The 12,760-nt window shown below is 50.2% G+C and overlaps 1 protein-coding gene across 2 annotated transcripts in view; it reads left to right on the plus strand.

Moving 5' to 3' along the window:
• The first annotated feature begins 5,625 nt into the window (after positions 1–5,625).
• Positions 5,626–12,760, plus strand: part of LOC147709660 (tyrosine-protein kinase Src42A-like) — a 309,465-nt gene continuing 302,330 nt past the window's right edge. The window contains exon 1 of one of the 2 annotated variants that reach the window (XR_015296713.1): positions 5,626–6,233. Coding sequence is in view for 1 of the 2 variants with exons in the window: in XM_086928180.1 (XP_086784306.1) it covers positions 5,962–6,233 (272 nt within the window). In the remaining variant the exon portion in view is untranslated. The remainder of the gene's footprint in view (positions 6,234–12,760) is intronic. The other variant, XM_086928180.1, reaches the window with a different exon arrangement.

Consider the following 12,760-nt stretch of genomic DNA (forward strand, 5'->3'; position numbering starts at 1 on the left):
GCCCCCCTCCCTTAGCATACCTTGCAGGGGGTGTGGGGGCCATAGGTTGTTAGCCACTGGCATTAGCTAGGTAGTGTTAGACCTGACATCATTGGCATGAGTCTCCCTTCCATTTTTGACAGATTGACTCCTCTGTTTTGACATATTTTTGCTGGTTGTATGTTTTGGGCCCTGTGCCACTGCTAATCAGTGCCACAGTGCAAGTGCTCCCTATGTTAAATTGGTGTACTGATTGGTTATTTCATGATTGGGTTATTTGATCTACTGTCAGCCCCTAGTACAGTGCACCATGGGTGCCCAGGGCTTGTAGAGCAAATGCTGCTGGTGGGCTTGCAGCACTGGTTGTGCCACCCACAGAAGCAGCTTGTAAAGTGTGTCTCAGGCCTGCCATTGCAAGGCCTGTGTGTAGTCTGTGACTACCATGTCGGCTTGGCCAAGTGCACCCACTTGCCAGTCCATAAACCTTCTGTTTGCTTCATATTAGACACCCCTATGGTGGGTTCAAGTGCAGGGTGCATTGTAAGTATAAGGTAGGACATGCTCTGATGTGTGTAGCATGTTCTAGTAGTGAATTACAGCCATTTTCGTTTTTCACTAATGAAGGCTACCTGTTCTCATAGACTAGAATGGGCAGTGAAGATTGTTACATCCCCACAATCCTAACTGACTCAGGGAACATGGTAGAAATTCGAGTTTAGTATGCCTGAACTCAGAATAATAAAATATATCTTTTAGTAAAGTTAATTTTAATATTCTGTTTGCAAATACCACTTTTAGAAAGCAGGTATTTGCTTGCCTAACCATTTGAGCCCGCCTCTGCTGACTTGTGTATTTCTTGTCTGGGTTTGTGTGTGACAGGGCTGGGGAAATTCCAGGAGACAGTCTGGGACAGCCCAGTGGTGAATAGGGAGATTTACCTCCAAAGGGGAGGGGGAGAGTGCACCTGGGACCTGAATCGGGCTGGGCCTTCCCTCCACAATGCACTCTCCACCCCCTGTGGCTTGTCTGATGTCTCTGCCCTGCACAGTGAAAGGAGAAGGGGAATCCTGTCAACAGAGTGCTCCAGAGCTAATCAGTGCCACAGTGCAAGTGCTCCCTATGTTAAATTGGTGTACTGATTGGTTATTTCATGATTGGGTTATTTGATCTACTGTCAGCCCCTAGTACAGTGCACCATGGGTGCCCAGGGCTTGTAGAGCAAATGCTGCTGGTGGGCTTGCAGCACTGGTTGTGCCACCCACAGAAGCAGCTTTTAAAGTGTGTCTCAGGCCTGCCATTGCAAGGCCTGTGTGTAGTCTGTGACTACCATGTCGGCTTGGCCAAGTGCACCCACTTGCCAGTCCATAAACCTTCCGTTTGCTTCATATTAGACACCCCTATGGTGGGTTCAAGTGCAGGGTGCATTGTAAGTATAATGTAGGACATGCTCTGATGTGTGTAGCATGTTCTAGTAGTGAATTACAGCCATTTTCGTTTTTCACTAATGAAGGCTACCTGTTCTCATAGACTAGAATGGGCAGTGAAGATTGTTACATCCCCACAATCCTAACTGACTCAGGGAACATGGTAGAAATTCGAGTTTAGTATGCCTGAACTCAGAATAATAAAATATATCTTTTAGTAAAGTTAATTGTAATATTCTGTTTGCAAATACCACTTTTAGAAAGCAGGTATTTGCTTGCCTAACCATTTGAGCCCGCCTCTGCTGACTTGTGTATTCCTTGTCTGGGTTTGTGTGTGACAGGGCTGGGGAAATTCCAGGAGACAGTCTGGGACAGCCCAGTGGTGAATAGGGAGATTTACCTCCAAAGGGGAGGGGGAGAGTGCACCTGGGACCTGAATAGGGCTGGGCCTTCCCTCTACAATGCACTCTCCACCCCCTGTGGCTTGTCTGATGTCTCTGCCCTGCACAGTGAAAGGAGAAGGGGAATCCTGTCAACAGAGTGCTCCAGAGCTGTATCTTCCCTCCCCTGTGCTGGCTCCACCTCCAGTGGGGCGTCTGATGCTTCTGCCCTTCACAGTGAAAGGAAGAGAAGAGTCATTTCAACACAGTGCTCAGGAACTGGTTTAAACTAGGCAGAGGCCTCTCTGCTTTCAGAGAACAAAGGATTTGTTGGTATAAATATTCGACCCAGTCCCACAGACTTTAGATCACTTCTGGAACAAGAAACCTTTCTGCCAAGGAGAAGAACCAAGGAAGCTGCAGGAGTTTGGATTGCCCCTCTGCCAGTGTGCTGTTTTCTGGGTTGGCCTGCAGTGGTTGCTTCATTGCCAAGGGAAAGGAGAAGGAACTTTGTAAGGACTTTCATCTACAGAATATTCTCCAAGGGCTTGAACTGTGCTTGCCTCCTGCTGAAGTCTCAGGGCCAAAAGACTTCACATCCAGCCCCCTCCTGAATTTCCTTGCTGGGAATTCTGACTCCAGTCACTTGCGTGCCACTGGGAGCTGGAAGCGCGACGCATCGAGAAGAAGCGTGTCGCCGCCGCAGCTGAAATCATTGCAACGCCGGAGAAGTGAGAGTTCGTCGCATCTCCCTGGAAGCGTGTATTCATCGAAGCTGTCTGCTGTCGCATCGCCGGAGAAGCGCGACGCATCGAGAGAGCCGTCATCACATCACCGGAGTAGCGCATCGCAGGGCCTGTCGCGGCTCCAAAGTACAGAGTCGTCGCAAGGTTGGCAGGGCGTCATCGCATCGTCATCGCATCGCCGTATCAAGGGCGCCATCTTCTCGCATCGCAACTGGATCATTGCATCCTCATCGCATCGCATCAAGACGCCATCTTGCGCATCGCAACAGGTCGAGAATCTAACCATCACCTCCGCACCGGTAAGGCTCACGACGAGTCCCCTACACTGTGCAAGCATTGAGGAAGGACGCAACCGTTCCCCCCTGTCACGGAACCGACGCATCTCCCCTTCTGCGAGCCTTTTGTTTACTTTGCGTGCCGCATCCAAGTACTTTGTTTAGAACTTTGTTGCATTTACCATCAACTTGAATTAAGAGACTTTTATCATCTTTTAAGTAACCTTTAGTATAGTATTTTGGATTTTTGTCGTTTGTGGTCTTGTGTTTAAGTCTATATAAAGAATACCTATTTTTACAAAAACCTGTGTTGTGCCCATCTGTGGTGTTATCACTGTGTTGCTGTGTATATTCACAAATGCTTAACATACTGCCTCTGAGATAAGCCTGTCTGCTCGTGCCAAGCTAACAAGGGGGTGAGCAGGGGTTATTAAGGAGAGTAATCCCCTTGTCCTGACTTATAAGTAAGGGTCCCTATTTGGACAAAGGTGATAACCATTGCCAACTAGAGACCCCCAGATCTAACAGTTAGCATTGGAGCTAGGCACTTCCACAGATAGAGGAGAACCTAGGCCTTTAAGTGGGCCGGGTCTCACCGGGTGCTGAGCACCAGCAGTTTTTTTAAGGGGGCATTGAAACAGGTCTCTATTTGGCTCTGTTTTGTGCCTTGGTACAGCGGTCTGTCTGTTTTACCAGACTGCAGTGACAGCAGGCACGTCCATGTGCGCGTGGTGAGGGTTGTAGAGGAAGGGAAATCCTTAAAAGAGAGTCATTTTCTCTCTGGATTTCCTTTCTCTTTTTGAGACTCAGGAGCAGCAACATTGTTGTGGTGTCACCAGGGCTTTAAGTGGAAGATGTTTTCAATATTATATACAAGCCATACTTGCTGCTTATTTATCTTATGTTACTATCAACTATTGACAAAGCCAATAGTCCTGGCTTGTAGGTATGATGTGACTTGTTGTATCATATATCTGGACGCAATGGCAGGAACAGCAAAATACAAGTTGGGCGGCACTCTATGCTAAACACAGATTTTTAGTTTACCTGTTTTTGAGCCACGTCCTTAATAACATTGACCACGCCCCTTTGAGAGACATCCCCAGTTTTTTCATCCCACTTAAAGCCCTGGGAGAACCAATAATCGTGTGGCATGTTTTGGGTCTGTTGATGTCTTAGGAGAATTAACTGTGGGGCGCTGGGGTACAGGCTTTGACATCACCAGACCCGGCACGTCCTGTAGTTTCTGTTCATCCCCTGGGTCCGAGAGGTTTCAGTGCTCTCTTTTAGTAGTATTGTTCGGCACCCATGGATCTGTCCAAGGGAGTACCTCAGGGCTCATGCCTGAGCCCCACTCTCTTCAATATCTTTGTTGCTCCCTAGGCCAATGTCCTGAGGACATATGGGTTTATCCCAATATCATACACCCACAATTCACAGCTGCTTTTTACAAATTCACCCCTTCTGTACAGCTGACCTTCTCCTCAGGAATGAGAGCCATTTCACACTGGAAGAAGAGTAATCTCCTCCAGTGTAATGTCGGGAAAACAGAGATTTTACTCTTCGGAGAGTCCCCCTTACTCTGGTCTCCCAAGTGGTGGGTGACTGACCTTGGCACCCCTCCTGCTCCTAAAGGGTCTGTTAAGAACCTAGGCATCCATCTGGATCAAGCCCTTACCTTGAAGGAGCATGTTGCTCAGACAGTGGGTATTTGTTTCCATACTCTAGGCCTACTTCAACAAGTCTGTCCTCTCCTTCCAGATTCCACTCCGAAGACTCTGGCTAAGGCACTTATATTAAGCCGTCTGGACTACTGTAATGGCCTGTTTATTTCTGCTAATTAGACCTCGATCAGCAGACTGCAGGTGGTCTAGAAACTGTCGCGCGACTAGTCCTTAACGTGCCTCCTTGGACTGTGTCCCGCCAGGGCCAGACTGGCTACCGGCTACCGGGCGTTTTGGCATGCTGGCGAGTTGGGGACTGATGTCACTGCGGTGGGGGCTAATTTCATTGATGGAGACCTGTGTGTGCTTAGAAATATACAAAGCAAAACAAATTTTGTTCAGCACACGCAGGTCCCAATCAATGAAATCAGCCCCCAGCTCGGCAGCATGCCAAACACCTGGTGGCCAGTCCGGCCCTGCCACCCGCCCTCTTCTTCAATGACTTCATTGGCTTCCCATACTCCAACGGGTACAATTCAAAATGTGTTGTACCATTCATAAGGTGCTTTTCAATCTTGATCCCATTTATCTTTCAGAGAAATTCACACCCTACCAGCCCTCTAGGCCTCTCCGGTCAAGCTGCAGACATCTTTTGGAGGTCCCCCGAGTTAGGAGGGCAAGACTAGGGGGAAAAGCCCTCTCCTACCTTGGCCCTTGCTCTTGGAATGAGCTTCCCTTGCACCTGAGACAGTGCTCTAACCATCTCCACTTTAGGAAGCTGCTTAAGACCACCCTCTTTTGTTTCTGATCCCAGTTGCATTCGCACTTATTTATGACGCCTGTCTGAAGCGCAGAGATACTCCTCCGGAAGTCGATTCTGGCGTTATATAAACAAACAAATAAATAAATGATAAAAAGTACTAATTATTTTGCCATTTTATCAACATGCGCATTCAAGTCGGGTTGGAAAGTTCTTGTTAGTCACTCGCTGTGAAATTTCAAAGAATTACAGAAGAAACCGGTCTGAAAAGCCACTCCCTCTCTACGTCAGAAGGTAGAGTATCTGGCTGAGCCCTACAGGACAAAAGTTCAGGTCCCCTTAGGGCTCTCGTTCGGACTTTTACCCGTTTGAGTATCTGTACTTCTAGAGGCTAATCTATCTGGCGCCTTTAAAAGCAGACGAGCTAGCTTCCAACCCCGCCTTCCCGTCTTCACAGGCAACGCGTGTGATCCTGGACAGGTCATCCCATTGTCTACGAGCGCCCAGAGTGCCTAGAAGCAGATTGATGATAAGAATAAAGCACTGTATCCAATTGAGCGCAGTGCTGCGAGGCGCGCGTCTTGGAAGGGAGGGCTGTAGCCTCGGCCGATCCCGGCAGCCAGTGTGACCTGCTGGGCCGGTTGGTGACTTCCTGGTTCACAAGCAGCCAGGAGGTGTGCACGGAGAGGAATGCAGCAGCCTCGGCAGGGCTGAGCGGGGAGCATGAGGCAGCATGGCGCTGGCCCTGTGCAAGAGGTACTGCTGCTGCCCCCGGGGCCCCTGCTGCCCCGGGGCCCCTGGCGACAGGGACTTCACGCGTCAGTGCCGCTTCGTGTCCATCTACAGCTACCTGCCCCGGACCAGCCAGGACCTGCGGCTGCAGAAGGGGGAGTCCTTCGAGGTGCTGCGGGAGCAGGGCCCCTGGCTCTACGTGCAGCAGGGGGGCAAGGAGGGCTTCGTGCCCCGGGCCTTCACCGCCAGCGCCGACAGCCTGGAGGCCAAAGAGTGAGTCCAGCCCTCGGGGGCAGCTACCTTCCCTTCCTCTCTGCCGTGTGTCCCTGCAAGCGCATCTCTAGAGAGGCCGTGTGCAGCGCTAGGAGGCTCCAGGCGCATTCATCCATCCATTCATCCAGATGCGCACTTCATTGAAAGGCAAACACCCGCCCTCTTCCTCCCAGGTCCCCGTGGGGAAGCTGTGGGTGCTGCCACCCTCCCAGGTGCCCCTGCTTCTAATACTACCCTCGGGTGATGCCCCAAGAGTGCCCCGCCTCGCACGTGCCCCTGTGTCTGATAACCCCCCACAGGTCAATGCTACATGCCCCATGGTCACCTATAGGACTGTCACGCACCCGCCCCTGCTCTCACATACTGTATTGTATTGTAATTGCATTTGTATAGCGCTTACTACCCCAGACGAGGCGTCAAAGCGCTTTTTCGGCGGGTAGCACGCTACTCCGGGACCCATAGAGGATTAGTGTTGAATTAGTATAGTGAAACATGCAAGTGCATTTTAAGTGGTGGATAGGTGAGTCAGGTATTTGGATTTGGAATGAGAGCAGAAGGATAGAGTAGGACAAAGGTTTGTATTTATATAGCGCTTGTTGACGCACGCTATTCAGGAAGTCCATAAAGGATTAGTGGTGAATTAATATGGTGAAATATGAAGTAATTTCAGTGGTGGATATTAGTCAGTTATTTGGAGTGAGAAGGATAATGGAGGGATAAAAGGGAAGAAACGTTTGCATTCATATAGCACTATGTTACCCCTGATGGGTGTTGAAGCGCTTTTCTGGCGATTAGCACGCCACTCCGGAACCCATAAAGGATTAGTGTTGAAAATTAGAATAGTAAAATATGAAGTAATTTGAGTAGTGGATATGTTATTCAGGTATTGGGGTAGAGAAGGGTAGGTGGCGGGATAGAAGAGGGAAAGAGGTTTGTATTTATATATAGCTTGATACCCCTGACAGAGTTTTGAAGCGCAAGTAGCACGCTACTCTGGAACCCATCAGGATTTGTGTTGAATTAGTATGGTGAAACATGACAGTGATTTTAGTGGTGGATATGTTAGTCAGTTATTTGCATTGAGAAGGGTTGAGGAGGGGTAGAAAAGGGGAAAAGGTTTGCATTTATATAGCAATTGTAACCCCGATGGGATGTTGAGACTCTTTATTGGCGAGTAGCACGCTACTCTGGAACCCAATAAAGGATTAGTAGTGAATTAGTATAGTTGAATATGGAATTTGAGAAGTGTCCCTGCTTCTAATAGTGCACACCTCTATGGATGTCTCTTTCGTCCTCGCTCTTGCCAGGACTTCTTCCCCCGTAGACAGTCATCCCTCACCTGTTGCACTCTTCAGACCGCGTGTCGTCATAAATAACCGGAAGGTTTGTGTCTCACTGTACTCGCTTTCTTAGGAAAGTCAGGTGTGTCTCTGCCGCAGAGATCTGTGTTGAATAAGCCGGACACAGGGTTGGGTTTTCACAAGGCCCACTCAGCCTTTTGTCTTCCAAAGGTAGATAGAGTACTCTTTGTTCATCCTCCCAAAGACAGGACATAAAAGATACACATGGATATAAACATCATATAAAGTCAATCACAGCAAATACAAACTCATTATCTGTTTAAAAAGAATACAACAGCTCACAAATACAGTACTTTTTCTTGAAACTAAAGTGGCAGTGCTAAAACACTTGGGTTCGTGAGTAGTAGCAGATTTATCGGATGTGGACTAAAGTAACAGTGCAAAATGCTTGGGTGAGCTTCAGAAAACACAACGATCTGTCCAGGGAATTGTCTGAAGTAGCCAAACCCATGGTCAGGGATTATTGCCTTATACAAGTTCATCCCTACATTGCCCCGTATCTAATATATGTAAATAATGTGTATGAAAGGAATCTGCTATATAGCTTCAGGCTGGGATTTTTCTTTGGTTGATATGCTTCCCCCTGGGTCAGTATTCTTCAGAATCTATTATGGTCTGCCCCTGTGATGAACATTTGAGTCAAAAGGTTTTACATTTTGTATTTTTTGTCAATTTTATCTTCCATTTACCAGGAAATTTTTAATACCTCTCTTGCGCAGACACAAATTCTCTAAGTGCAAAGCGGCTTTGTACTTTTTGCATAAACTGAATGATCTCAATGTCTGTTTTGCTGTTGGCATCTTTTTGAAGTGCATTTTATCAAAGAGAAGGAGTATGCTGTTTTAATTTTAATGTATTTTATCATTTTCTGCATGGATAGAGTACTTATTTGAACAATGCAAGCTCGGAGCGCCAACACACAAAGTAGCTTGTGGTGGGTGCAATTCTCATGGATGTTTTCACTGCTCCTGATTTTCTTCCACCGTTGCATGCCCCTGACCCCTGTTCAAACATTGCTTGAGCGCCCTATTAGCCCAGGCCTTTGGTGTGTTTTAACTAAGTATGTCCTGCCAACAGCTGAGCCCGTCAGTGTGGGTAAAGCCAACAGCTGAGTCCTTTCAGTGTGTGTCACCCCAGCAGTTCAGCCCTTCAGTCTGTGTCACAGCAGCAGATGAGCCGCTTCGGTGTGTGTCACACCAGTAGCTGAGCCCCTACAATGTGTGTCACGCCACCACCCGAGCCCCTTCACTGTGTGTCACTTCAGCGACTGAGCCCCTTCAGTGTGTGTTACGGCAGTGGCTGAGCCCCTTCAGTGTGCGCCACGGCAGCAGCGGAGTCTTTTCAGTGCGTGTCATGGCAGCGGCTGAGCCCCTTCAGTGTGTGTCACGGCAGTGGCTGAGCCCCTTCAGTATGTGTCACGGGAACGGCTGAGCCCCTTCAGTGTGTGTCATAGCAGCGGCTGAGCCCCTTCAGTGTGTTTCACGGCAGTGGATGAGCCCCTTCAGTGTGTGTCACGGCAGCGGCTGAGCTTCTTCAGTGTGTGTCACGGCAGCAGTGGAGTCCTTTCAGTGTGTGTCACGGCAGCGGCTGAGCCCTTACTGTGTGTGTCACGGCAATGGCTGAGCCCCTTCAGTGTGGGTCACTGCAGAAACTGAGTCCTTTTAGTGTGTGTCACGGCAGCGGCTGAGCCCCTTCAGTGTGTGTTACAGCAGAGTCTGAGCCCCTTCAGTGTGTGTCATGGCAGCAGCTGAGTCCTTTCAGTATGTGTCACGGCAGCGGATGAGACCCTTCAATGTGTGTCACGCCAGAGGCTGAGCCCCTTCAGTGTGTGACATGGCAGCAGCTGAGTCTTTTCAGTGTGTGTCACGGCAGAGACTGAGACCTTTCAGTGTGTGTCACGGCAGCGGCTGAGCTCCTTCAGTGTGTGTCACGGCAGCGGCTGAGCCCCTTCAGTGTGTGTCACGGCAGAGACTGAGACCTTTCAGTGTGTGTCACGGCAGCGGCTGAGCTCCTTCAGTGTGTGTCACGGCAGCGGCTGAGCCCCTTCAGTGTGTGTCACCGCAGCGGCTGAGCCCCTTCAGTGTGTGTCACGGCAGAGACTGAGACCTTTCAGTGTGTGTCACAGCAGCGGCTAAGCTCCTTCGGTGTGTGTCACTGCAGCGGCTGAGCCCCTTCAGTGTGTGTCACCGCAGCGGCTGAGTCCTTTCCGGATGTGTCATGGCAGCAGCTCAGCCCTTCAGTGTGTGTCATGGCAGCGGATGAGCCCTTCAGTGTGTGTCACTGCAGCAGCTCAGTCCATTCAGTGTGTGTCAGGGTAGCAGCTGAGCCCATTCAGTGTGTGTCACGCCAGGAGCTGAGCCCCTTCAGTGTGTGTTACGGCAGTGGCTGAGCCTCTTCAGTGTGTGTCACAGCAGCGGCTGAGCCTCTTTAGTGTGTGTCACAGCAGCAGCTGAGTCTTTTCAGTGTGTGTCATGGCAGCGGCTGAGCCCCTTCAGTGTGTATCATGGCAGGAGCTAAGCCCCTTCAGTGTGTGTCACGGCAGTTGCTGAGCCCCTTCAGTATGTGTCACGGCAGCGGCTGAGCCCCTTCGGTGTGTGTCACAGCAGCGGCTGAGCCCCTTCAGTGTGTTTCACGGCAGTGGATGAGCCCCTTCAGTGTGTGTCACGGCAGCGGCTGAGCCTCTTCAGTGTGTGTCACGGCAGCAGTGGAGTCCTTTCAGTGTGTGTCACGGCAGTGGCTGAGCCCCTTCAGTGTGTGTCATGACAGCGGCTGAGCCCTTTCAGTGTGTGTCACGGCAGTGGCTGAGCCCCTTCAGTGTGGGTCACTGCAGAAACGGAGTCCTTTCAGTGTGTGTCACAGCAGCTTCTGAGCCCCTTCAGTGTGTGTCATGGCAGCAGCTGAGTCCTTTCAGTGTGTGTCACGGCAGCGGCTGAGACCCTTCACTGTGTGTCATGCCAGAAGCTGAGCCTCTTCAGAGTGTGACATGTCAGCAGCTGAGTCTTTTCAGTGTGTGTCAAGGCAGCAGCTGAACCACCTCAGCGGGTGTCATGGCAGCAGCTGAGCCCCTTCAGTGTTTATCATTGTAACAGCTTAGCCTTTCAGTGTGTGTCACGCCAGCGGCTGAGCCCCTTCAGTGTTTGTCATGGCAGAGACTGAGACCTTTTAGTGTGTGTCACGGCAGCAGCTGAGCTCCTTCAGTGTGTGTCACGGCAGCGGCTGAGCCCCTTCAGTGTGTGTCACGGCAGCGGCTGAGCCTCTTCAGTGTTTGTCATTGCAACAGCTTAGCCTTTCAGTGTGTGTCTCGCCAGCGGCTGAGCCCCTTCAGTGTGTGTCACTGCAGAAACTGAGACCCAGATGTAGGTAAATCTGATTTACCGACTCTAGAATACCAAATTTTTTCGATTCGGTATTCTAGATTCGGTAAATCAGATGTAGGTAAAAATTCGGTAATTTTTATGGAATCTGTATGATTCGGTAATTACCGAATCGGTATTTACTGATTCGGTAATTGCCATTGATTCCTATGGGCCTTCAGGCCCATAGGAATCAATGTCAATTACCGAATCGGTAAATACCGATTCAGTAAAATTACCGATTTTGCAAGGGTGACAGGTTGTCACTTTGACACCCTGTTGCACCCCTGATTATGGCTTGTGTGCCAAGTGACACACATACATGCACATGCGTACATGTACAGATGTGCATGTACAGAGGTATTCGTTATTTACCGACCGGTATTTGCCGACCTACATCTGGCCCTGAGTCCTTTCCGTGTGTGTCACGGCAGCGGCTGAGCCCCTTCAGTGTGTGTCACGGCAGCGGCTGAGCCCCTTCAGTGTGTGTCACGGCAGTGGCGGAGCCCCTTCAGTGTGTGTCATGGCAGCGGCAGAGCCCCTTCAGTGTGTGTCACGGCAGCGGCAGAGCCCTTTCAGTGTGTGTCACGGCAGCGGCTGAGCCTCTTCAGTGTGTGTCACGGCAGCAGTGGAGTCCTTTCAGTGTGTGTTAAGCCAGCGGCTGAGCCCCTACAGTGTGTGTCACACCAGCAGCAAAGCCCCTTCAGTGTGTGTCACTGCAGCAGTGGAGTCCTTTCAGTGTGTGTCAAGCCAGCGGCTGAGCCCCTTCAGTGTGTGTCACGGCAGCAGCTGAGTCCTTTCAGTGTGTATCACGGCAGCGGCTGAGCCTCTTCAGTGTGTGTCACGCCAGCAGCTGAGCCTCTTTAGTGTATGTCACGGCAGCAGCTGAGTCCTTTCAGTATGTGTCATGGCAGTGGCTGAGCCCCTTCAGTGTGTGTCACGCCAGTGGCTGAGCCCCTTCAGTGTGTGTCACGGCAGAGACTGAGACCTTTCAGTGTGTGTCACGCCAGCGGCTGAGTCGCTTCAGTGTGTGTCACAGCGGCGGCTGAGCCTCTTCAGTGTGTGTCACGGCAGCGGATGAGCCCCTTCAGTGTGTGTCACTGCAGCAGCTGAGCCCCTTCAGTGTGTATCATGGCAGGAGCTGAGCCCCTTCAGTGTGTGTCACGGCAGTGGCTGAGCCCCTTCAATATGTGTCACGGGAACGGCTGAGCCCCTTCAGTGTGTGTCACTGCAGCAGTGGAGTCCTTTCAGTGTGTGTCAAGCCAGCGGCTAAGCCCCTTCAGTGTGTGTCACAGCAGCAGCTGAGTCCTTTCAGTGTGTGTCATAGCAGCGGCTGAGCCCCTTCAGTGTGTTTCATGGCAGCGGATGAGCCCCTTTCGTGTGTGTCACGGCAGCGGCTGAGCCTCTTCAGTGTGTGTCACTGCAGAAACTGAGACCCAGATGTAGGTATATCTGATTTACCGACTCTAGAATACCACATTTTTTCGATTCGGTATTCTAGATTCGGTAAATCAGATGTAGTCAAAAATGCGGTAATTTTTATGGAATCTGTATGTTTCGGTAATTACCGAATCTGTATTTACTGATTCGGTAATTGCCATTGATTCCTATGGGCCTTCAGGCCCATAGGAATCAATGTCAATTACTGAATCGGTAAATACCGATTCAGTAAAATTACCGATTTTGCAAGGGTGACAGGTTGTCACTTTGACACCCTGTTGCACCCCTGATTATGGCTTGTGTGCCATGTGACACACATACATGCACAGGCGTACATGTACAGATGTGCATGTACAGAGGTATTCGTTATTTA

The sequence above is a fragment of the Lissotriton vulgaris genome, chromosome 6 (assembly GCF_964263255.1).
Source record: "Lissotriton vulgaris chromosome 6, aLisVul1.2, whole genome shotgun sequence".
Taxonomy (NCBI): Eukaryota; Metazoa; Chordata; class Amphibia; order Caudata; family Salamandridae; genus Lissotriton; species Lissotriton vulgaris.